Source organism: Alosa alosa, chromosome 4 (genome assembly GCF_017589495.1).
Source record: "Alosa alosa isolate M-15738 ecotype Scorff River chromosome 4, AALO_Geno_1.1, whole genome shotgun sequence".
Taxonomy (NCBI): Eukaryota; Metazoa; Chordata; class Actinopteri; order Clupeiformes; family Clupeidae; genus Alosa; species Alosa alosa.
In genome coordinates this window covers 12,636,282-12,662,371 of record NC_063192.1, presented here as the reverse complement: position 1 = coordinate 12,662,371, position 26,090 = coordinate 12,636,282, and the positions used below count along the sequence as shown (strand labels likewise).

Genomic DNA, 26,090 nt, shown 5'->3' with positions numbered 1-26,090 from the left:
GACTGATTTCATACAGTATTATAACAGATTATAACATACAACCTATATACATATATATTGGTAGTATATAACCATTGATTACTTGGAAAACTTGTATTTTTTGTAACAGAGGTATATATTTCCTGACAGAAGTTTGTGTGTATGTGGGAGTTTTGCGTGGTCTCTTTGCGCTTGTGGAGGCGGATGTTTTGTTGTCTATACAGTGATGTGATGTTGTGAAGGGTGGTTTTCCTCAAGAGAAGAAAAAAGTACATCCTTGATCTTCGAAGTGGTATGAATCTCTGTATGGCAGTTTGACAGATGACAAAGACAGTGTAGAAAACAAACCACCAGATGCGGATGAAGCCGGAATGAATGAGTGGGGATGTGGAGTGCTTTCTCTCAGCAGGGTACAATAGAGAGAAGAGTAAAGAAAATCACCCCAAAGTTCCCCTACTTTAACTAAAGTCTTACCTACTGTGCAATGGATGAAAAGAGTCCATTGCAATAACTGTAAAATTCATTAAAAAACTAGTCATTCATCCATTTTCAGCTTTTGCATGGCAACATGGTCAGCAATCAACATTATAACATATTACTAAAGATTACTAAACACATTGTGAGAAGAGTTTACTGTTTATGGCTCCTCTAAATTTAGTTACAAAATCCTTCTCAACATCTGTCTTGAGGAAGATTTCAAATGTAGCCTTAACTGTAATAGTTCAAACAGCCTAATTACAGTCATACTTATGAAGCTGTGAGTGTAATTTGTTATTTAAAAAAATATATATATATATATTGTAAATTCACACACAGTAACCATTGAAGTATATTGCCTGAGCTTATCTGAAGGGTCTAGTCATTGCAGGCAGGGGGCAGCAATGTTCTCTAAGACGTGGATACATTTAAACACTTAAGAAAAAAAACATTAGCAATGTTTTCTGTTTCTTTTCCACCAATTCTGAATGATTTTACCTGATGGTAATGATATAACACCTTAATTCCAGGTTGCACAATCTTCGAAATCACACCCAAAATATTATAGGCTAATGTTGCTTTTGTCATTGTCACTTTGTTTGTATTTCAGTGGCACTCATAAGAAATGAAGAATAAAGTAATTACTTAAATAGCTTAAAGCCTTTAGGCTGAACAGACACCACAGTTTACATTGTGATTCTTTCTTCTTTTTTTATTCAACCATGACCACTGAATTATCTTTAACATTTAAGTACCATGCAAACTAAAATAGAATATTATACTTTTGTGATCATATAATGCAGTACATTCTGTGCTTTTACATTCATCTAAAGTTGAACTGTCATATAAAACACCTTTGAAAGATAAATATTTCAGTGAAAATATATTACATATAGTACACATAGAGCCAAACTCTAACTAAACACCATAAATAATCATAAACAATTTCATCAAAAGTGGCAAGTGAAATCCCCACCCACCCCAACCCATATATGTTTCAATAATTTGATTTCAATACATCTTTGTGTGTGTATTGTAAACATGAAAAGCTTATTGACTAACATAAATATGCACAGACAAGTGATAGGCCTTTTTTCATGATCAATGGTGACAATTATCCTTTATGACATGTACTATGTAACACATACACACAAATGTGCGCACACACACACACAAACACACACACACACACACACACAAATAGCCATACTGGATGTGCAATACACAAACGTACACACAAACAGACATACTACCATTTCAGGCCTGAGATGCTGTTAGACCTGTGATTGGTATGATCCAAATGCCAACAAAATCTCCATGATGTAGGTAAACCTTTTGGTGATAAAAAAGACACATGGCATTTCACCATATGCTTGTGTGGATGGTCAGATTATCCAGGATGTACCTGTGTGTCTGCTGCACTGAAGTACAATGTGTGATTGCTGGGTGATTCCATTTGCTGCCATTTTCTTTTTCCATCTTCTAGCCTCTGAGCAGCTATCAACCAGTGAAACATTTCCAATAAATGAGCGGTCCGAGGTCAATAAAAAAATGGGTGATACAGATACAGGAAAGAGTTAAAGTTGGTCTCTGCGCAGTCAGTGTTTGTCCTCTCATTTGGAAAGCTTGCTGATGACACGGATCAAGGCTCCATTCTCATCCTTCAGTCGCTGATTGTCTGATTTCAGTTCATTCAAAACCTGTAGAGAATAAAAAAAGACATGGATGAATCTAGATTGAGAGAAGTCAAGCTTTGGAGATCTGTCAAAACGCTTTTCACAAACAGTATCTGTGACCTAAACTGCACAACATGCAGAGTTACTCAAAGAAAAACTCATTGAAATTTCAGTGAGGTAAATGGAAACGTTGTGGGTGAAGGAAGCCATGATGATTTTTATTTTATTTCATTTTAAACCAATAATCACAAATTATACCCACAACTCCCCATTGACTATTAGATCCACAAACTCAATGTGACATTTACAGTTTTGTGTAAATGAACACTTGTGACTCAATACTGAGCGAGTGCCAGGATTCACATCACCACAACAAAGCTTCAAATCAATTAGCCCGTTTGAACTGATTACAGAAAACAGTCAACATGCTCATGCCATGCGTTGGAAACCATTAAAACTCAACTCTTCTAAATTTCGACCACGAAGACTCTAGCAAGAACACACGCACAGAGACACACACACACACACGCACACACACACACTGCAAAAGAAGGAAAAATTTACGGGCCTGGTATGCCGAGAAAATAATTTGGCTTATAAATTGTGTCAGTGAAAAATTCCTTTCTCTTTGTAGACGCCACTCCCCATAATCTCATAGACACTTTCTCCACACATCTCCCATGTCATTTAAACGACACAATAGCTTTTGTGTGTTGGCTTTGACAGAGAGAGAGAGCAGCGTATTGGCACATATTAAAGGGCCAGGGCTTTCAGGCACAAGGCTTTTTTTCTCTAGAGAAGAGGAGGAGGTGGGGGAGGCAAACTTTGACATTTAAGTCCCCTTTGGATGTGTCTGACAAAGACTTTCTCATTGCATTTGAATCGTATTTTAGAGAGAACTCAACATCCCACAGAAGCATCTGATCATCTTGCCATCAACCATAAAATACAATTTTTTTCACTATGTTTATCCATAAACATAAAACACAGTGGAGTTTATAAATATCTGGCCATTAATAATGGCAATTATAAAAATATGGCAATTCTAAAAATATTAATCATTAATCTTCACATAATTGTAATCATTACTATCGATATTTACTGTATGTGATTATTTGGCTAATCGAATTGTTCATTGCGGGAGTTGCCCCTTCCAGACTCTCTCTCTCTCTCTCGCGCCGCGCACCTTGCATGCCTTTGACACGCACAGCACACACTGCACACACACACACACCAAGACGCACACACACACACACACACATTTGAAAAGTCTTCCATCTAAGCCCTGACCCAGTTATTAATATCTCCCAGTGTGATGGCCACATGAGGAATTTGAGGGGGTGCCCTTCATCAGCTCTGACACAGAAATGGAGAGACACAGAAACTAAAGAGAGAAAGAGAGAGAGATAAGAAAGAGATGGGAACACAGCAACAAAGAGAGGGAGAAAAGAAGAGTGTGAGAAAGGAGGAGAAAAGGGGAATGACGGAGGGCAAGGTGGAGGTAGAGGTGGAGGTGGACATGGCCCAAAGCGAGTGTGAGACAGACAGAGCGGGACCTGCCTGTGAGGCCTGCGGAGGAGGCGGCCGAGTAGAGAAACAGCAGTGGGCAGAGGTGCCGCAGGAGGGTCAGGAGCGCTAGCTGAGGAAGACAGTAGAGGACAGCTGCAGCGGCTCAGGGAGAGTGCCAGTGGAGAGGAGCGGAGAGGAGAGAGGAAGGAAGGAGGGAAGGAGGGAGGAAAGAAGGGGAGAGGAAACGAGCCCTAGAGGAGCCTAAAGGTCCTCAGTCTCAGGCGGAGCGGCCATCTCAGAGAGGCGGGCGAGGACGCGCAGCATGGCCCTGTTCTCAGCCAGGAGCCGCTCGTTACTCCGCCGCATGGCGTGAACCTGAGCCACGGCAGGAAGCTCCTAGACACACACACACACACACACACACACACACACACACACACACACACACACACACACACACACACACACACACACACACACACACACACACACACACAAACACACACACACACACACACACACACACACACACACACACACACACACACACACACACACACACACACACACACACACACAATAAAAGAGAAAAAGACAAGAGAGAGAAAGAGAAAGAGAGAGAGGGAGAGGCATGGAAGGAGGGGGGCATCAGACAGGGAAAATAAAAGGAAAAAGGCAGACAGAGACAGTGGGAGAGATAGAGAGAGCAACGGAGTAAAGCAGAAAGTGTTGGATTTGAAAGATTCAGAAGTTGAAAATGCAAACAAAAAAACAAACAAACCAAGGGTAGTTTACTTCTGAACTGAGGCAACCAACTTTTGAAGTGAAAGTTTTCCATAAGGACCTCTGCAAGTCTGTATATGATTCTTAGGGGGCTAATGAAAAGAAAATCCCTGCAGTTCTGTGGTGTGGTCAGTATGTGGTCTGAACATGTGGTCCGAACATGTGGTCCTGCGGCCTGTGTTTAGTGTGTATCAGTTTCCAAAGTCCACTTTGAGGAAAGGCTTGTGGTAAACCTCAATGTAACTCCGTAGCAGCATGTTAGGAGTGACTGTGGCTGACAACGTCAATTGTGTGATTCCAAGACACAAACTGATGTTCAAAATGACAAAGAAAAGTTCATGATCAAGAGTGACTGTAGAATTTAGGGTGCAGCTGGAGAGCTGAATTAAATTCCCTGGGATGACACACAAGATACCCCTGAACACATTTAAGTAATATGTGCTATTTAGCAAAGTTCTTCACTGATGTCACTACTTTCTTTGACATCACTGATCATCACAATATCTCTCAGCTCGTGAAGGAAACAGAGTGAATACAAAAGAGTGAAAACAGAGTGAAACAAACAACAATATGACATCTTATTTTCAGTGACTTTCAGTGACAAAACAGTGACCGAGAAGCTCCCCTGCACACCAAACAACAACAAAAACAACAACAACCTAGATACTGTGTGTGCAGCAACCCCTTGGGGCGAGTGAGTCAGTGACAAGCAGGTGTCATCTGTGTAAGCAGGTGTCTGCAGTTCTACTGGTCACACTCCTAGCCTCAACCACTCACCATGGTCCACCCCCTCTCTCAATGATCCAATAAAAGATGAGTTCAAGGCTGGTAACCACAGCGAAATGGCCGAGCTGGCTGCTGGGGCAATGATAACAGTAGAGAAGGGGTCAAACAGTCACTGCGCCAGGCCCTGATATTAGGCAGGATGCGGGCTCTTTCATTGGATGGGTAACACTGAGTTACTGACCTAACACTGTGTCGGTCATGGTTCCCACAGTGTAGGTTTACTGTTCTGTTCTGTTTATACATGAGGAGGAAAATTCTTTCAACATCTCCCTATAATACTGTCTATCTGTCTCTGTCTGTCTCTGTCTCTGTGTCTGTCTCTTCTCTCTCTCTCTCTCTCTCTCTCTCTCTCTCTCTGTGTGTGTGTGTGTAGATGTAGATGTAGACCTTTTAGATGCCAATGCAGGGGGAACACAGTAGAAGCTTCAGTTGATCATATTAGGCCATATTCACCTATCCAGGCCAAATTTAGTCTGTCGTGATCTATCCATCTAACCCCTCAAAAAAAAACATCCAGCTATGTGCAATTACAACTGGAATGTCGAACAAAAGCTCGAGTGCCTGCTCCCTGTGATAGGAACACTCTGCAATATCCAGAGAAGCCTGGAACTAGGTCAGAGTGTGCTTCTGCAGCTCTGCAGTCTCTCTCTACCCCCCCCTCTCTCTCTCTCTCTGTCTCCCTTTCACTCTCTCTCTATCTCTTCTCTCTCCCTCTTTCTTTCTCTTTCTATCTGAGTTTGGCAGAAGGGCAGATCAGTCTAGCTGGCAGGTAATGAAGCCTGCACTCCTCTCTGGACTCTGAGCAGACCTGCGCCACCCTTAACGCTGCAACTATTGCCATCTCTGAGCTCAATTTAAAGGGGATTATTTCCCTCGGATTCCTGTGGATCTCACCTTCAGCTCCTCCTCCATGTCTGACACCTTTTTCTCCAGAGCTTGTTTTTCCTGGCGAAAGAGATTTCAAAGGTTCTTTCATAAGCTACATCAGGAAAAAAACAATCCAGTACTACACTACACACACTACACAATAATTAAAATAATTATGTTCAGTATTCATTTTAGAAAAGAATTATCCAGCAACAAATCCTATTTACACTTACTCTTTTTTCAGATTCATACACACCAGACCTCTCTGATATCCGGTCTTGTTTCTAAAACACAAAGTTGAAATAAACGGCACACTGAGTTATAGTTATAGCTATAGTCCTTAGCTGTTGTGAAGCTGGGCAGTGCTCAGAACAAAGCACATATAATATCCACATGTGCCCAAAACCTAGCCATGTCCACAGCTCAAAACAGGCAGCACAGAGATATGTTCCTCTGGAGGCTTCTCAGCTGTACCACAAGAGGAGCTAAGAGGAGCTTAAGGTCAGGGATTTGGCTTCCAGAAAGTCCAGCTTGAGAACACATGAGCTGGCACATAGGGATGAGGAAGTTCATTTTCTTTAAGTCTTTAGCAGGAGCTTGATTAGGAGACAGTCTACACAATATAAAGTAAGACATTTGTGGAAAATTACAGAAAATATACTTTACGTGCTACCTCCCTCATTTCCCTCAACCATTATGCCAACATAGCAAACTATAACTCTCAAACGTTAGTGTGACTGGGCATTGAAGAGGGGTACACAAACAAGCTCATAAAGACCTTATTCAAAACTCAGAACTGCTCGAACATCGAGGAAATGACCTGGTGACCTGGAGCATACCTGTGTGACTTTCTGCAGCTGATTCCGAATTTTAACAAGCTCTTGTTTACTGTCTGAAAGCCTGGATTTCAGCTTGTCATTCTCTGACAGGGCATCCTCATATAACTGGGGAAAACAGAGAGAAAAATGTGACCTTAGTTTGTGTTTTTTTTAATGATGTTAATGTTAATGTACTGCACTCTGGGAAACTATGAATTAATTCCACAACCTTGCCAATGGCAATCATTAGAAGTTATGTTTTGTGGCAGAAAAAAAAAAAGTTCAACCAAAATTTGGAATCTCATTAAAATAATTAGACCAACAAATAGACAAAACACAAACACATTGTGAACCTTTTTGTAGTCTCTGTTTCCAGAGTCATCCTCGGCCTTGTTTAGAGATACGAGGCGGTTTTCCCGCCGTGTGTAGGAGGTTGTCCGGCCAAGTAGCCTGTCAGTGGCTCCCTCCCCACCACTGGAATCTGACCTGACCACAAAAACTCCCAGTCAGTGTGGTAGACATCACATACATCACACTTGTGTAGCAGCCCACTGTTATTTTGCCTAGAGTGGATTGTTGGATATGCATTCTGGTATGTGACAGTGAGACAGTGACATATTTTCCTTGTGAATGACTAAAATATTGCAGCACTGGCGGGTTTGGTGGAGTGCTTACAGTCGAGTGAGTGTTCCCATGATCCAGAGTATGACCAGAACAATGTGTGTTTTTACCCTATTTGTGTGATTAAGTTGTTTCAGTGTGTTCCCTGGTGATGTAACTTCTAGCCTGGGATATTTCTGTTAGTTTTAAATCTCGTCAGTGTGACTACCCCCTGTCCTGATCCTTTTGTTCAAAATGGATTAAACAATAGCTCTGTATTCATGCATAATGTCAGAGTGAGTGGACAGGCACCCTGCCTATGAACTTTGAATAGGGAAAGTAGACAGGCCATTCCTTAGACTACCAAGTTCTTCAGCAGCAGAGTCATAATGGATTTCAGCCATTGCTGACTGGATGAAATCTCTTAGCACGTCTCAGTAGGTAATATGTCATAGCTTCACATCTCTGTTGTGTGACAAAACAGTGACAAAACGTCCTCACTATGGGCAGCATTATGATGGGCTAAAGTGACTCTAACCTAAGTGGTGCTTAAAACTTCATAAGCCTGTGTGTGTTCAGTTCAGTTCAGTTCAGATATCTTTATTAGTCCCCGAGGGGCAATTCGGTTTACAGCCAACCCATCCATTAAGGGGTTAAAAGTTAAAGAGTGCATTAGCATACACTGTATAAATATATGCAATGTTAAGAAAAATAAATAGACAAATAAATAAGTAAGTACTGCAGCAGTCATATATCACCTATCTACAGCCGCACACACACACACACACACACACACACTTCGCCTACCAGTGACGGGACAGGGCAGCAGAGTCCAAGAAGCAGTATTGTTGTAGTTATGTGCATTCTTTTAACAGTCTTATATGATGTTCATTTAACAATCTAATAGCAGAGGGAATGAATGAGTTGGCATAGCGGTTAGTTTTACGTATTGGCACATGGTACCGCCGACCTAACTGCATGATAACCAATTCATTACTGAGTACATGATTTGGTTGGTAAGATATTCTTTCTGCTTTCTGAACCACCCGTGTTTTCCAGAGAGAACAGAGATCTTCTAACTGGGTACCAGTGATTTTTGAGCATACATGTACTTTGACAATGTAGCTCAAGCTCTTTTTGTCCTTCACAGACAGTCCATTAAACCAACATATAAAAGAAAATGTCAATAGACTCTCAATGAAGGCTTGATAAAATGTACATAGAATTTGTTTACAGACACCAAAAGAGTTAAGCTTCCTCAGTAAGTATATTCTTTGGTTTGCTCTCTTAATAATGCTGTCAGTGTTCTCACTGAATTTCAGTTGCGGGTCAAACACTGAGCCTAAGTACTTATATATATATGTATATATATGTATGTTTGGACTATTTGAACATCTTCATTGTGTATTACACTCGGTTTTGGTTCCTCACTGTGCTTCCTAAAGTCTATGATTAATTCTTTAGTTTTAGACACATTTAGGTCAAGGAAGCTGTGTGTGTGCGTTGTGGCAGTGTAGCACAGGCAATGTTCATGCTGAATTTTCATACGTCATTTATTATGCATGAAAGAACCATTCAAGCAGTTACTTACCTTGAAGCCCTTTCATGCTGTAAAGACAAGAGAAAGAGAGAGACAGTAATGACTTATCAGACTCCTTGTGCCTTGTTTTCAAGATGAAGGGTTTAATTTCCTTAGTGTTAGCCTACATTAAACACATTGCAAGACCATTTTTCCGCAGCTATGTCTTTGCAAACCGTAGGTAAATGTGTGCTTTCCAAAATTTCATTATGCATGCATGGATGATTCGAATTTCAAAAGATGACCCATCCACACATCTCAAGATTTTAATCATCATGCACTGTAAATATGGACAAAAATTGTGGGAGAAAAATGTGAGGGAAATTCTATACAGTGTCTTTCATCCAACAAAAAGAATCCATCATCATAATTTTTGGATTATAAACTACACAATTGAAAAAAATAACTAATTTTGAAAAGTGCCAGAAGTGGTCTATCTATGTGACTTAATGTCTATGAATTTTCCCTGTGATCCCTGACATGTGCATATGTGCCCTCCGAAGTGGACGGTAAGCATAGAGGCCTTCAAAGAGTGTCATAGACAGTGTCTCTGTGCTCTTTGTGTCAGGAAATGACTATGACTTCATGTAATGACATAATGTCAAAGAGCTTCAATTGTCTCTGCACGTGTTACTCCAGCCCACCTCCGGACAGCAACAGTCCCCCAGCAACTGCACAATGCATCATTTTTATACACTTTCCATTGGATGCAATTCTCGTATCCCCAAGCATTTATCAAGGCATTCACCTTTATTTATTTACCATATCATCACTAGCTTGCTATGCGGAACTACAGGAACTCTTCATTCCAATGGCAGAGGCGCTGGCTAGCTCTTAATTCCACCATGCCATCAGAGGAATCTTTTTAAAAATGGTTACTCCTCTCCTCAACACTAATCCTCTCCTTCTCGTTCCAGGCCCTCCCACCCTGTCCTTTCTCTGGTTCTCCTGGGGGATGCAAAATATCCCAGCCTCCTCCTTTATCCACTAGTGTCCATCCCTGTGGGACAAGCCACTCCAACTCAAGAGACCACAGAAGGCATTACAGTAATGGGAAAGGCAAGGGATGTGTGCAGCGTCTGACCGATAAAGACAGAGGACACACATAGAGAGGAGAGGAAGGAGGGAGAGGAGAGGAAGGAGGGAGAGGAGAGGAGAGGAAGGAGTGAGAGAAGAGGACAGGGTGAGCTGGAAGGTCACTGTTTTTTTTCTGGTGCTTTCCTGCTGGATGTTGTGTTGTGTCGTGCATTCCTGGAGATTAGGGATCATTCCCTGGCCCAGCCTGAGAGAGTGTGCGCTAACACACTCTCCCATCAGGATCTCAAGCCTGATTCCCCCAGCACAGTGATCTTATCCTGTTTGTGAACACTTTCCACTGGAAGGAAGCCTGATGATGTGTTTGAGAAGGAAACTATAGATAATGCACAAACTTTGTGTGATGTAAAACACACACACACACACACACAATAAACCACACTCACAGTAAGTGAGTGAGTGAGTGAGTGAGAGAGAAAGAGAGCAAAAATTCAATTGCAAGGTGTTAATTCAGACTATCTGTGATTTTAAACTATATAGACAAACTAGTCGATATCAAAACTGCTAAAATCAGATCAACTAATATCTTTTCCAACACCAAATATGGGTTTCCCTGGTTGATAAACAACACAACATATTTACAAAACAGCGATGCTTGGTTGTCATACACATGAACTAATTGTTTGCTTATTTGGTGGCCCCCGGGCCCTGACATGGTTTAGTGCGAAAGAAAACAACGTCGGCAGGAATGCGGGGCTGCCGCGCCTAACAAGCCGTTCCTCTGTAAATGTTTATGCTCCACTGCCAGAGCTGCCTGTCCTTATGTGGTCATGGAACAGGCTCCGGCCCCCCCTCCAGTCCAGTCCCAGACCTGGGATTGTAAACATGATAAATGAGAGTGGACTCCACGCTGAGCACAAGGGGAACCCTGAGCAAGAAGAAGAAGGGGAAGAAGAGGAAAAGGAGGAAGAAGAAGAAGAAGAAGAAGAAGAAAGACCACCACCAGATCGTCTTCCCCTTTGCTTTCCCTTTCCAGAGGAAATTATATTCCAGACTGATATGGTTGATGGGGTTTTGATAAACAGAGAATATAATGTTTATTAGGGGGTGCTATGATTTTTTCCTCTTTTGGTCACACAAAGAATTTGTCCTCAGTAGACCTCTCTCCCTGTCGGTCGGTCTGTCTGTGGTTCTCCTGATTAGGTATGAGATTTGGCCCCAAATGAATAGTTTCTCGATTCAGGCGAAATCAAAGGGAGAGGCTGGAAGTTTGGCTGCCCATGCAGGGCCTGGGATTAGCAGGGCATGGCCGAGGTTCTAGGGCATCTGTGAGAACCATTAAACACAGCGGCTCACAACCAAAGGCACCTGCTGGCACAGTGGTGTTTACACACGCACACACACACACACACACACACATGAATGTAAGAGAAGAAACAGAATACATGCTTCAGGCGCCGTAAGCCTTGTAAGGCAGAGCAGATGCCTGTGCATGGACATTCCATTCCTGGGGTAAAAATAACACTGCATCAAATTGATGGAGATGGCCCCTGAACGGTGCTGTGAGTGAAGCGCGTGCTGTGGATAAACACGGCGTGTTGTTTTATGGTGTGTCTAAACCTCTCCCCCACATAGGCCAAGTGGGCTCGCACGGTTCATTATCCCCTTTCTCACTCCACACAGTTTGTGTGTGTTAAGTACTGTAAATATCCCCATAGACTACCCATCCGTCTCATGGGAGCCAGGTCCCCTTTTGCGCCCACCGGATTACTACTCCATGCCGAAGCATAACCATAAAAGCCCTTCTTTGCTTTTTCCTCCCTCTTTTTCACACTGACTCCCCTGCTAGATCCTCACTCACTCCCTCACTCACTCATTTGCTCCCTCGCTCACTCCCACTCTTCTTTCTCAGTTCAAAGAGCATTTAGCATTCATTTTAATCTTGGCCAGCCGCTCTCTGTTTGGTGCGAATCTCTCTCTCTCTATGTGGGCCTCTGTTAGATTAGCTCAGGCGAAGACTGCCGGTCTGTGTGAGACAGATCTGAGACAGATTTGTTGGTGTGTTTACAGTGAAGCGCATGAGGGCTCTGTGCAGCTGGGCACTCTCTCTCCACGCACACACACACACACACACACACACATACATACATACACACACACACACACACACACACACACACACCAGACAGACCAAGCCTTCTGTCATAAACAAAAAAGCAAATGAGCTAAAAATAAACACTTGCATTCTCTCTCCCCATTACTTCCCCCCAGCCCCCATCCCTCTCTCTCTCCCTTAACTGTTTTTGTTTTTTACTTTCCCAAGGAAAAGTTGCCAATAAGTGCTTGTTGGCGTCATGGAAACTTTATGCCTGACTGCAAGTATGGATATATTCTGGGTAAAAGGAACATGACATATTAGGGAGGGAAAAGCCAAACGCATGCAATTTTATTTCTTTGGCTTATTGTATACATTGCTCTTGACTTCATATATCCTCCGAGGGGAGTAAGGATAGCATCTGGAGAGCTTTAACACCTGTTTCCACAATGCGGCACTGTAACATTGGCATAAACACATTGCCTAATTTCTGCTAGGCTTTTGAAGTGGTCCTCGCTTAATTTTCTCCATGCCCCGTGCAAACATAGCAGCTGAAGCATGAAGGAGCAGAAATGCGGTAAACAGATTAGTTTGGGGGTCTTGTTTGGCTAAATGTCTGTGTGATGAAGTGCACTGGACGCAGAGATTCACAGCAGGTAGTCCCTCTTGCTCTCTCCCTTCTGGACTCTAAATCGCTTACAGTTTTGGCACTGGACACTGCCACGGAGTTTGTGATTTTGGACATGTTCAAAGAGAACAGATATCCATATGAAAAGAACATTCACCAAGGTGTTAAGCAAATGGCAAAGTTAAGAGCTGGCAGCTGTTAGTACCATAAGGACAATGAAAAAGTAGCAATTTTGAGAAATATAGACCACTGTTGGTAGGAAAAGCTCACAATTACTGTTGTTTATTTACTAAAATAGACAAACATGAGAAACAAACATAAATGAGGAACACAGACACCCATGGGTGATGGAAGCACAGCAAAAAAAGAAAAAGAGATAAAAAGCAGATGACAGATCAAGTCCTGGCAAGCACACAAAGAGAGTGATCAACATCAATTTCCTGTACTGGTCATTTGGGAGAACTTGAAAAGACACAGCTACAACAGTGGGGTCAGTTTGTTTAAACTTATATGGCTGCAAATTGATAAGTAGTCATTAACGTGTGTCTTCAAGATAAGCCATTATGGCATTAAAAGAAAACGCAAATGTTTTCTTACACTTACCATCTGTTTAAAAGTGATCACTGGGTAAACAGCGGTTTAATGATGTAAACATTTTCTTTAAGACAAGTGATTAAAGGCGTAATGAGAGGTGCAATGGTATCAGTGGTCATATCCATGAAGAATTAATAGACTTAGAAGACATCTTCTTAACCTGGAACTTTTCAACTTTACTAAAGTTCATGGTCTTTTAGTCTTAGAGTAAGCCACGTCATAGTCATCACTTGAACTGTTGCTAAATATGCTTGCCACTTTCGACAACAGTTTTTTTCTCAGATTTTCAGTACTGTATAACTGCATCACCACCAGTCTCCAGTTACGCTCCAGACACTACCTAAATAATAATAAAATCCCTAAAAGACAAGAACCTTCATATTCTTCTAAATCAACAATACACAAATATGGCAATGTAGTGTAAAATCAGATAGCTCATGCTTACTCTGTAGCTTTGTGTGGTTGCAGTGGGGGAGGAGGGGGGCGAGTCCGACAGCGACTTTCTTGTGCGCGAGAGGTCCTTGTTGCGATGATAAAGAGATGACATCTCTCCAGCGTAGGCAGAAGAGGCAAAACTGTGGTACAATCCACCTTTTGGTCCAGCAATGTGCGACAGCTTCTCAAGTCCCAGAGGCGATCAGATAGACACTCTGCACACTCCCATAGCTGCCGCGCGTGACACATAAAGCATGCTCAACAGGTGTCTGATCGGCCAAGTTTAGAGGAGTTGCCGGCACTCACGACTGGCTGCTCCTGACACAGCGGCAGTCAAGACTGATCCAGCAATCTGTGGCTCCTTCCCTCTTCTCAAAAAGCACCAGTGACGGAGGAGTGATCATTAGAGAAAAAAATGAAAACAATCAAAACTGCTGTGCTGCGCTCTCTCTCTCTCTCTCTCTCTCTCTCTCTCTCTCTCTCGCTCTCTCGCTCTCTCTCTCGCTCTCTCTCTCTCTCTCTCGGCCTCACCTTTTTCTTCCACTCTCTCTCTCTCTCTCTGGTCCACCCACCCCCTTCTCCGGAGTCCTCTGGCACACACACACACACACACACACACAGATACATAAATAAACACACAGACACACATGCACGCACGCACGCACGCAGGCATGGACGCACGAGCGCGCGCGCACACACACACACACACACACACATGCCAGGTATACAGAAATACACACTAATCATGTAAAAAATCCTAAGTTAATTGTGCTACAAGTGATTTAAACCTGATCCTTTCGCATTTGTAAACATTGACATGATTATCAATGAAAAACACCATTGTTCATTCTCGCTTTCAATCTTAGACACAGACTCTCTCTCTCTCTCTTTCTCTTTCTCTCTCCTGTTTGGAGAAGTATAGAGCTCTGTCCAACTTTGGCCAAATTCTCTCACCCTCCCCTCTCTCTTTCCTTGTCCTTTACTCTCTACATCCCTTCCCCTCCTCTTTTCTCTCCCTCTTTCCTTCCCCTCTCTCACTCTCTCTCTCTCCCTCTGGCTATCTGCCAAAGGGCTTTAGTTGTGGGCAGGCCATGAGTTAGGCTGAGAGAAAATCATTTGGAGGAGGAGGAGGGGAGGGAAGGCAGAAGTCTGGAGTTACCAGAAAGCTGACAGTATTATGACAATTAGCCCTTTCATGTTTGCATATTTAAAATTGCTGATTCATTTAAGCTCAGTGTATTCTCTATATATAATGCCGAAAAATTAACCCGAATAATGCTCTATGCATATGCCTCTTAAAAGACGTATCCCTCTTTAAAGAATTTTGACTACATCTTACAAGCTTCTGCACTGATATGCAAATGCGCAGGCCATTCTCACTGTAGGCATGGACTAGGAAACAGCAAACAAACATCTGCTTCTGATGTTCCTCCTAAATCACAGAAGAGCACAAATTATGCTGAAATTAAGCTGTTCTACAGAGTAAGCTGGAGACACTGAAACATCGTCAGAGAGAGGAAGAGAGAGAGAGAGAGAGAGAGACCAAATGCTTTCCTCTAAAAGTGAACTCAGTCGACCCCGGTTGAGGAGATAGGCCTTGAGAGACTTGTTTGAAGCCGTGCAGCTCGGCTGGCTTGCCAGAGCTTTTTGGAGCCGTACGGAGGGCGTGGGCCGAGTGGACTGTTGTTCCTTTATGATTTTCCACATGGAACATTCGCATCACGGGGAGAGTGTGGCCAAGGTCGGCTCCGGTCTCCACTCCACTCCACTCCACTCCGCTCGCTCTCACTTGGGCCATAGAAGAACAGAACCTTATCTCCATCCCTGCAGCTGCACTCGGGTTGGGCAAGGCCGCAGCTCCTGCAGCAAGTTGCACACCGGTGGACTGGCGGAGGGTTTTCATCCACACCAAGTTGTTCTCAAGGTCCGCTGTGTGCATATTTCAAGGTGTTTCTTTTCTCCTGCTCTTTTATATATAATTTCAAACTAGATCATTCTCCTTTCTCCTCGACTGCTTCCCTTTGGGCTTTCATATTTATTTCACAGCACAAAAGAACAAGAAAAAGACAGAAGGAACGGGCAGCAGAGGCACAGGAAGACATTTTGACATCTTAATCGCATCCTGTGGGAAAGGGATATGTTCATCTTCTGAGAGAATAGTCTTTCTAATCTCCTTTAAGAAGCTAGCCTGACGAGCCAGACCCACATTAAAATGTAGGGTCTGGGCACTCACCGTTCGCAGTGCTCAGTCCGAGGGGCGGGATAATCGGTTGTCTTTCAAATATCCTCTGCACGCAATAGGACAGCGCTATGAGTCCCATGCGTTCCAAGCGGAGCTAGTTGCCTAGTTCAAACTTTTGCCAACTTAATAAAAGCTTAACTAGTGTCACACTGTTCGCCAACAGCAACATTATCTTATTTGTTTTCAAGTAGCAGGGAATTCAAGCCAAACCGTTGCAACTCTGCCATCAATCATTATGTTAAGCCCGCCTAACGACTCTATACGATTTGATTGGCCTGATAGAAGTTTAATTTTTCGAGCTCACAAGCCAACGGAGAGTTGCTAGACTAGCCTTGGAAGCAAATGTAATTTGCTGCCGCTAGGGTACGTCTAGATTTCTAGGCTATTAAGAAGCAGCACCACTGCACTCAAACTCACAACATTTCAGACAAAACTAGCACTAACATATTTTGTCCCTTCTCTCGCCTGGTAGTCCATAATGGTTTCAATCAGCCCAGTTGTGCACACTGTCTATGGCTTATGTACAGATAGCCAACAACCATAGCTGCAATATACATTTGTGTCTAGTTCTTGAACAGCAGAGGGCATACCTTACTATCGTCATAAGCAGCCAGCAAAGGACAATTCATCATGTTTCCACAGAGGTGATTATCTCGGACAAATATAGGCTGCTGCATCACTACAGAGCCTGCTCATATTACCCACCGGGCTCTGTGGAGTACCAGACTGAAAACAGCTGAAGATAAAAAAAAAAAAAATTCACTGAAAACGCCTCTGCAAAAATCCCCTTTCCCCTGCCTCTCATTCCTGCTAAAACTACACACGTGCTGAAACCATTCACACGGAAGTACATGGTCTTCCTGCTTTCATGCTAATGGTCTTCCTGCCACTGTTTGGATTCTTGATACCCTAAAAATATCCCACCTCTCCTTCTCTCCCCCGCCCTCCCCATCCACCACCATGTGTATTTCAAGGTGGGCTCACTGGGTCACGCAGGGTGCAGGAAGGAATTATGATCTAATCATTCTCATATTGCCAGGCCGTGCTTTCTGGTTGAGCTGAAAGGGACCTTTTGCCTTTGGCTTCGTTTCTAGTAGCGACTGCCTGACGCAGCTCCAAGCACATATTTAGTTCCCAGCCAATGGATGCCAGTATATTTAATATCTATAAGTCAAGGATTGAGGAGCATGTCGTATCAGCAATTACAAAGGTCAGAAGGAAAAGCAAGACATGCTGTACTGGCCATTTTTTTCATTGGGTGATTGCTGTAGACAAGTTCAAGGCATGGCTGTAAAGGTACAAGGCCAATGCTGAGATGAGAGGAGCCAGTTAGTTTCTCCCTACATGGTATGGAATGCTAAGATACCTCTGCCATGTGATCTATGCGGGAGAAAAGGAAGAGAGTTTTGCCAAAGAGAGTAAAAGCTACTGGTACCACTATCTGCCTGGAAGATTCTGGAGAAAAAAAACAACAACTCAGATGTGATGAAATTCTATCCGTGACACAGTCATCACCAGCTGTTCCCTGTCATAAAATAAAGCACGCTGTGAAGTACTCAACAACATCAAGTTTTCATGCTCATTATCCCTGCCATTTGTGTCTGACAACATGAAAATATAATGACTAAAATCCTCAGTCACTACACTTGTCCGTCTAATGCTTGCATCAGCCAGAAGTTACAACTAAAAATATGAACCTGAACATCCATCCGTCACACAAGTACCTGAAGCAAGTCAAACACTGACTGATACTAACATAGGGAATACTCCAAGGCCAATCTATTTTTAGAATGACACATGAGCATATCTAAATGTCTCTATAAGATGACAGTGCAGTGCTCACTATTGTACATTTGAAAATGAGTTCTAAGGTCCCATGATAAAGCAGATTGAACTCCTTAGCTGCTTATTGCAAGTCTCCGTATGAGTTCACAGATGACTCATCTCATCTGGGTTTTACTCTAAAAACATCTATTTCCTTGCCTTGAGTCATTTAGATGGTTCTAGCCATATTAACAGTGACTTGCTCAAGATCACACAGTCGGGTCATTATATCCTCCACTTCACGGTTCGGGTGTCTGTGGCCTATTTATGTGCAGGGGCACACTTGATGGAAGAAGAAAGCATTCAGGGCAGCAAGAGAGATATGCTCCCTTTGCATAATACAGATGTCTACAGATGTTTTAATGGCTTGTGAACTTGTTAGCCATGACTCAGTCTTCCAGGAGGCTCGTTATTCCATCCTGACTTGCTCTAGTCTGTCAAGCTTGTGATTTCTAGTGTGCAGGTGACAGTACACCACTTATTATAGAACACCAAAAATAATTTCACCATACGACTCTGTCTGTGTGATGCACAATGTCACGATTAATAAATTAAGTATGGTCAGATCTAGAAATGCTGGGCATCCTGGAGGTCTTGCTGTTGTTGTGACATTCACAATCATACTTTTGTTTTTAACTTAGGTCCTGTTCAGATGTGATATATTTAAATACAACAATAGCATACACATTTATACTCAGACATGTGCGTAGAGTTTGAGTCTATAATACAACAGCCAATATGTTTTCCAGCCCAGTTTGTCCAAACCCAGAGATTTTATAGAGTATTTTAACTCCATCTAGTGGCCAATATGGTAAAATGGTCATACCATGGAATACTTCAACAAAACAATGTTTCAACATATTTGATGTCATGGTATTGACAGCACAAGTACCTTTGCAATCTGGTAACAGGCCTGAGCTGTTGTGAAGTTGTCCGTCTTCTCCTGAGCATTGAGAAGGTCAAGGGTACCCATAGGGTTCTCATTCTCATCTCTCCAATCAATACCTAAGAACAGCAGCATTATGCAACATAAAAACAAAATTAACAATAGACAATATATTTAAGATTTGAACTAGATGCAATGCATTAACATTGATTGACATTTAGGGTAATGTCAAATTCCATAGCTGCAAACATCTGTTAAACTGCCTAAGGAGTGCTGATTTCTTCTGAGCTGAGACAGTGGAGCACATTGACTCAGACAGAACAAGTAACCTCCCTGATCACAGAGCAGGTGACCTGCTGCAGAATGTGATGGTATGGAATGTTAAGAAAAACATTTTGGGTTTATAGTATATCTACTGGACTATAAGGCCCTGCCTGTAGGTCTGTGTGAGGCCCCTCTGGCTCTGTGAGCCGCTCTACTCTACTTCTCCTCTGGGACACTAGCATGCCTGTGGGTTGAGGTAAGAGTGGAATGCTGTGTGGAAGAGTAGGAATAACCTGTACTCATGTCTGACAGAGTGCCACCACTATGGCTGAGCATGTGCTCTGAGTGCTGTACCAGTGAGTCGGGCTGTTGTAAATTGCTGTCAGGGAACAGGTTTGAAGGTCAGGTAAGTGACTGCTCTTACCTGCTATTACATCATGCGTTTGCAAGAGGCGACGGGTGATATAGAAGGTGCCTCATATGTGTTGTTCACTGATTCAAGCAATGTAACGATGTATACAATTTTCCATGTTTTACATTTATAAACAAGCTTAAAGCAACTACTTTTCTTCAAATGTATTTTAATGGTAGGCCTATATGGTAGTTCTGTACAGATCATCGTGCTGAAATGTAGGCCTACAGTATGAATAGCCTTATTAGCACATCACCACCACCAACCATTTCATCAAAAGATGCTAGTTAGCATGTTATCAACCTTATTAACAATGCCAAGGAGCCTGTTTCTAAGGTTTTTGCAAGCCTTTTCAGATACTTGCATGGTTTGTTTTAGACCAACCTGATAATGCTGCTGTAAAGTACTTATTGCCTGAAGCAGTGTTGTCTGTGTCTGATGCATGATGGGAAGCTGTAGAATACTCAGTCTCCAAACACACACGAGCCCTCCGATTTCCCAGCTTGAAAACAAAATGGGTTTTCGTCACTGACTCAAAAGCACATGAAATATTTCAGTAATGTGCAGTTTAGGTAACATAATTAGAGTAATTTCAAGATATGTCCTCAGGAGAAATAAACGGCAATTGACACATTTTATTTAGTGTGTCCTCTCTAATGCAGTTAAAAACGTTTTCTATTTGCAAACAAACCCTGATATATCAAAAACCCTTAACCCACAGAACCTGATCTCTGGATAGCACATTTACCTATTCAAAACAACTCAAACACATGTTAAACAAAATAAAACTGCAATTTTGACGGGATTGTGGTGGAATCCCACTCTGCTAAGAAGTCATTCTGATAATGCATTATTTGTGTTTTTAAAGATGTACTGGTGGACATAGGCTACAGCTACCTACAGGTACATCAACCTACAGGGTGGAACTCAGCATAAAACAAAATGATGGACACAATGCCAGTGGGTGATATAGTGATGCCTGGCACCCCACTTACCTCATCTAAGTCTGTGCTCCACTGGGAGCTGCTGGCATCACACTCGGTCAGCTGCGGTAAGATGGGCAGAGGGAGTCGGTCATCTCCCGTCTGCAGGTGCACTCCACCGAGGTACCTGCTGCTCACATCACTCTGAGTGTCCAGGGTCTTCTTGGCCTCTTTTAACTCTGCTAGTGTAACTCCCTAGGTTAGTGGCAAAACAACTCGTCAGATGACATCTCTTATGTAGAGTATGTCGACGTTAAAACTTCAAATAGATCACTTTGCATTATAATGTACCTGGGTTGATCTTCGAGTCTGCCTTGCATGGCGAGACTTTGCCTTTCTTTGAGATTCAGCCTCATCATCCCTGACTGAAGCCAGATATGACCTGGCAATCAGCACAGTTAGGGTCATTTGACACTGTTGAGCAAAATCTGAAGTTGTCTAAATTCTATCTTTGCAATGTAAATTGTTCTCATAGGGGTTTATATATATATATATATATATATATATATATATATATATATATATATATATATAGATATAGTGTTTACAGCATATGATTACTGCAATAGCTTATGCATTCTTGTTTGTTTTCCTCAATTTACCCAGCATCATTTTTATTCAGGAATGATTGATGCAACTAGTTTACATATTTTCCAGTTCCAGTTCAGTTACAATCACCTCTTCACAGCAGGCACATCTCACAAAAGGTATGACAATACTGTACATGACCATATTCAACCTGAGCCTAAGACAAAGCTTGAACGTCAAACTATTCATAGAACTGGGAAAGGATATTCTTAGTATGCATGTAACAAATTCAGTAGGATGAAGCTTCAGGGTTCAAATCTGGCCATTGCCGCCTCATATCACCGTATACACCACACTGTCACCTTCTGAAGACTATATATCAGCAGCTGACTTCCTGGTGCCCTCTGACACACTGACACTGACACTTGGCCTACTAATGGAAGATATGATGAGAATGAAGAATGTAGACCAGCGTGTGGTGTCATGAGACACATTAGCATGTTGCGCTGCTAACAGTGATTCTAGATAGCACAATGAAAACACCATAGACAAAGGTCTTTGTTTTTAAGGGAAGGAGTTGCAATTATCTGACCATTACAGACTGATTTGATTAACTTTCCTGTTACAATATTATTGACAACCGACTTGTGCAAAAATTTATGATTGTGTTGTCATACATTCTCATCCCATTATGGGGAGATTAGAAAATTAGAAAATGCAAAGTCAGGGAAAAGAATATCAGTGTACAGCAGACCAGAGTTGAACACTTGCTTTTGTTCTAACCACTTTACATGTCCTGCTCACACATACACTCACACAAATAGCTCAGTCAGATCTTGTTACAGCTGCAGCATGGAGAAAGTAGTATGTGTTTGGGTGTGTGTGTACGTGTGTGTGTGGTTAAACAACAGACACCAGTTCAAGAGAAGACTATTGTAGAACATTAGTTAAATAGAATTCAAAATCCATTAGCAGTGAGCATGTAAGCATTTTTTCAGACAAATCAAGGACATTTTTGTCTAACACTGAGTCTTGTATGGCCTTTTCTGTCTTCACAGCTTGGAGGCACAGCGTTCACAACTCAGAGTAAGACAAAAAAATCAATTTTTCCCCACAGGTCACATTTCCTATGTGCAAGCTGTTAGTGCACATCATTGATGACCACTCAATGACATCCTAACGGTTGGAACCCCAAGACCCACAGTAACCGGAAGAGCTGAGAAAGCATTTTGTCTAATGGCCGTCCTACTCTATTGAGAAAGTTTCTCCTCCCTGACCCGTCTCGTGCTGCAAATCGATCCATCCCACGGTAGCAAACACCCGAGCACTCGAGTCCTGGTAATCCTAAACCCACATGATCTTTCCTGCAACTTTGCTTTGGCAATGACAACTAAAACCAAATCATTGATATTTTAGGAAGACTTGACATAATATTTTCATGACAATTTTAGCAGTATAAAAATAATCCATATCAGTCCATCTAACAGACATCAGTCATGGTAGCATGGCACAACACAAAACACTCTGAGATGGCATAGTACACTATGCATAGGATGACAGTATTTAAGAAGTACCAACTAGTCACACAAAGTCCTATAAACAGCAGTACACCATTTGCCAAACAAACACATAAAAATGCATAAAAACACAGTATTTCATATAGTATGTTACCTCGGTAAGCAAGCTTGCATGGTCCAGGTATGAGTTTACAAGAGGCTGCCTAGCACTATCACTGAAGGAGTGAGCTCTCGTGTGAGACTGCAGCGCTGACCAGAATGGGCAAAACAGCCTGACTAAGCATGAGCCACTGATTTAAAGAGAGGAGAGATTGAGAGAGAGAGGGGGAGGGAAAGAGGGAAAAAGAGAGAGAGAGCGGGGTGGGGGAGAGGGGAAAGGATGAGAGAAAAGAGGGGCTGTTGCATCTTTCATATGTTTGCTGTTAGTCAGTTAGTTGAGATCTGCTGTTACATACAGTACATCTGAATATGTACGTCCATGACTACGGCATATGGTCATTGACAAGTAGGTAATTGTATTGTCAAGATAAATCTGATAGCAAAACGTAAAAAAAAAAATCCCTCTTAAAAAATAAGAGGACATTTCATTTTCATAGTCTTTTTCCAGAGCCAGTAAGCTGTTATAATGTCCCTACAGCAAAGCCAGAATCTACACAGACAGCAAATCCCTGATGGGGAAATAGAAGAGACACATACACTGGAAACATCATCTGACAGAGTTATTCCCATTTTTCCCAATTTATGAACCTATTCCAACCTCTACAGTAATGGCCCACTATTACACACTTCCACAGGAGGTCCTGTCAGGGGACTTGAACCTCCCTGCTAAGAGGTAGAGACTAACACCATTATCTGATCTTCTGTTGGAAAGCAAGTGGGGAAAAATCATTCTGACCACTTTGCACCCACAGAGAGTACAATGCACATGAATGTCTCTCCATCACCTTTCCAAAAGAGTCAGTGTATCAGCAGTTAAAACATTTTGTACACATTTTCTAACCCATCAATATTGCGAACACTAAGTATCACATGGAAAGATGAACTAACTGTACATTATGTTCTGTCCAAAACACATGCACTTCCACAGCATCAGAGCAGATTAAAAATGCATAGGAGGAGAAAGGGCAAGTTGAATATCTCCTGAAATAGCAGCATGTTTAAAAATAAAAGAGGTCTTCTGGAGGTCTCCAAACATTTTGGTTGTGAACAGCAGTGGCGTTTACATTTATATTACTTAAATTCTCTCTGGATCTAGTTCTTTCAGTCAGATCAGAATCAGTCAGAATAATCTACTGTTCCTGCTACATGTACAAGTATATATCAAAGCACCCTCAACCACTAGAACTAGCATGCTACTTGTCTGAGGGGAAAAGGTAAAATGTAATAATCGGTCCTCTGTGATGCAATGGCATAATGCTTCATCTGCCTATGCTGCCACATCATGTGGCACTTAAACAATTACCCACAGGAACATAGAATCAATGATGACATACACATTTGCTTATTTTCATCTGCAATATTGTATTCATTTGCGCAATTTCAAGAGCATTCTATTGACAAATACAGTAGTTACTGCAGTTGAAGGCGGATGTGGGGTGGGGGTGGTGGTAATGGTGCTGAAGTGGGCCAAGGGAGAGGTGCAAAGGGAATGGTCTTCACTTCTTTCATGAAGTGTTGTGCAATGGAAGCCTTTCTTCAGGCAACAGGAAATGGCTCTGAAGACATAAAACACGCACATTTCTAAAGCTCAAAAGCCAGACCTTACGCAGATGATACAAGGGGCACATTTTTGAGCAATGTTGCCGGGCAATGTTCCTCATTAGTGTAGTTGCATTTTGCTATTGGGCAACAATTTATTTTATGGAGAACTTTAATCATCTGCAGGCAAATCATCATGATCATCCAATCAGAACACATGGTTATGTGGTTGCCCTGCAACATTGTTCAAAAAGTTGGCCCATGTATTATCACCTAAGAGAAGGTTCAGCCCGTTTTAGAGTCATCTTCATGTGTTATAAATAAATAAATACTCTAAGAAATTCAGTCAAGTATTAAAAAGGGGGTGAATCCAGCATTTATTTCAAAAAAATTACATTTTTCCAGACCCAAGATGAAGTGTGCAAAAAGCACCATTTGATAGTGAGCCTGGAGTGAGATCACAGAACATTCTAGAAGTAAGTGAAATCAAGACATTAGAACCCATTCTCAATTAGCGCATCAACCCTTTCCCTTCCTCCCCAATTCCCTTTCTGACATAGAGCTCTCCCCCCAGTACTCTTACTTCCTCTACTGTATAAACAAACCTGATAGCACTGGGATGTCATTTCCAAGAGTCTGGGGTGCATCCCGTTCACAAAAAGTGCTCCCCAGAAAGAGACAGAAGGCAAAGTCATTCTCACAAAAACAGCGATCACATTTCATGGGACAGTTTGAAAAAAAGTTTGGCGGCAGAAAAAGATACAGTACTGATTTTATCTAAGGGTAGTGCAGTAAAAGTGAAGTGCGATTTTAAAAACTCTAGAAAGACAACTGTGTTGGTATAAAACGTTAAGGCTTACAAGGTTGGTATTGGCACCAGAGTGTCCTGCATATTGTAAAATCCTCTGGCCAAGGTACCCTCCAAAAAAAACAAGCCGTTTCTGTTCTGTCTTTGCAAAATGAACCCTCGTATGTGACCTGGTTGCTGTTTGTGAGGAAAACAAAGTTAACGCCTTCTTAACTTCTTGTTTTATTGTCCTGCTAGTCTTAAGACACGTGGAACTGTCTATTCTGTCCTCATCACTGGGTTTGGTGGAAGATTCTCCTTGTGAAACCGTGTCCAGATACAGTAACTCTGTTGATGGAAAAATATAGTTAGCTTTAAGTCAGCGTTTTCATACACAATCCATGAACCATATAAGACGATGAAACAAACCAATAAGCATGCTAGTCCATTGAACTAATGGAAACTACAAATTCTAGAACTTGGATGATAGAATAGCACAACATGGTCACAATGAAACCATTCTCTAGACAGAAACTTACATTATTCTTCTGCAGATGTGTCTTCTGCCGGCGGCTCCGGCTCTGCCTCCTCCGCTTCTACCTCTGGTTCTGAAGCTGCCATGTCCTCACTCGTCTCCGCTAACTCTTCAGTAGTAGTAGCAGCAGGAGCAGGCTCCACCTCCTCCGGAGCAGAGGCCTCTTCCACGGCTTCCTGCTCCACTTCCTGCACCACCTCCTCCTCGCCCGCCGAGGCCTCCTCTGCCTCAATCACCGCATTGTCCTCGACGGCCTCCTCGACGGCCTCCTCGACGGCCTCTGCTACTTCGGCTGCTGTCGTTTCTTCAGTGGCTGCAACTGGTGCTTCCTCTGCCTCCACTGCAGGAGCTGCCTCCAGCACACCACCATTTTCCAGCTTGAACACAAAAGAAAGGAGTTCATTTTGATGGTCATAGGATTCATATAATTCCAACTAGCTTCCTAGGCTATTTGTTGTTGTGTGGATCAGATCAGAAAACCCAGCAAACATGCCAGAAAAGCTTTTACGGCATGACATCACACACAATATCCCTACAAGACACCAATTAGGAC

The 26,090-nt window shown here is 42.3% G+C and overlaps 3 protein-coding genes across 7 annotated transcripts in view; all 3 read right to left on the bottom strand.

Annotated features, from left to right (window-relative positions):
* Nucleotides 1-1,147: 1,147 nt before the first annotated feature.
* LOC125293239 (protein phosphatase 1 regulatory subunit 12B) lies at nucleotides 1,148-14,331 on the bottom strand. 5 transcript variants are annotated; one of them, XM_048241039.1, is made up of 8 exons: nucleotides 13,872-14,331; nucleotides 9,087-9,103; nucleotides 7,249-7,381; nucleotides 6,917-7,021; nucleotides 6,311-6,361; nucleotides 6,105-6,155; nucleotides 5,202-5,282; nucleotides 1,148-2,156 (listed from the first exon to the last, which is right to left on the bottom strand). In XM_048241039.1, exons 1-7 carry the CDS (start codon nucleotides 13,971-13,973, stop codon nucleotides 5,244-5,246), a joined length of 498 nt encoding a protein of 165 aa, XP_048096996.1. In that variant the 5' UTR covers nucleotides 13,974-14,331; the 3' UTR covers nucleotides 1,148-2,156; nucleotides 5,202-5,243. The 5 variants fall into 5 exon arrangements, with proteins under 5 accessions (XP_048096996.1, XP_048096998.1, XP_048096995.1 ...); XM_048241041.1 differs by having other exon boundaries at nucleotides 5,202-5,279; nucleotides 13,872-14,330; XM_048241040.1 differs by lacking the exon at nucleotides 1,148-2,156 and adding an exon at nucleotides 3,950-4,037.
* On the bottom strand, nucleotides 14,120-22,997 carry LOC125292987. The gene is made up of 6 exons (XM_048240585.1): nucleotides 22,992-22,997; nucleotides 20,485-20,667; nucleotides 19,874-19,991; nucleotides 18,820-18,932; nucleotides 15,468-15,746; nucleotides 14,120-14,179 (listed from the first exon to the last, which is right to left on the bottom strand). Exons 1-6 carry the CDS (start codon nucleotides 22,995-22,997, stop codon nucleotides 14,120-14,122), a joined length of 759 nt encoding a protein of 252 aa, XP_048096542.1.
* Nucleotides 22,998-24,561: 1,564 nt separating this feature from the next.
* Nucleotides 24,562-26,090, bottom strand: part of LOC125293831 (retinitis pigmentosa 1-like 1 protein) — a gene marked incomplete in the record, with an annotated part of 5,277 nt that continues 3,748 nt past the window's right edge. The window contains 2 exon segments of the mRNA XM_048241975.1: nucleotides 24,562-25,350; nucleotides 25,542-25,780. Of these exon segments, the coding sequence (XP_048097932.1) occupies nucleotides 25,543-25,780 (238 nt within the window).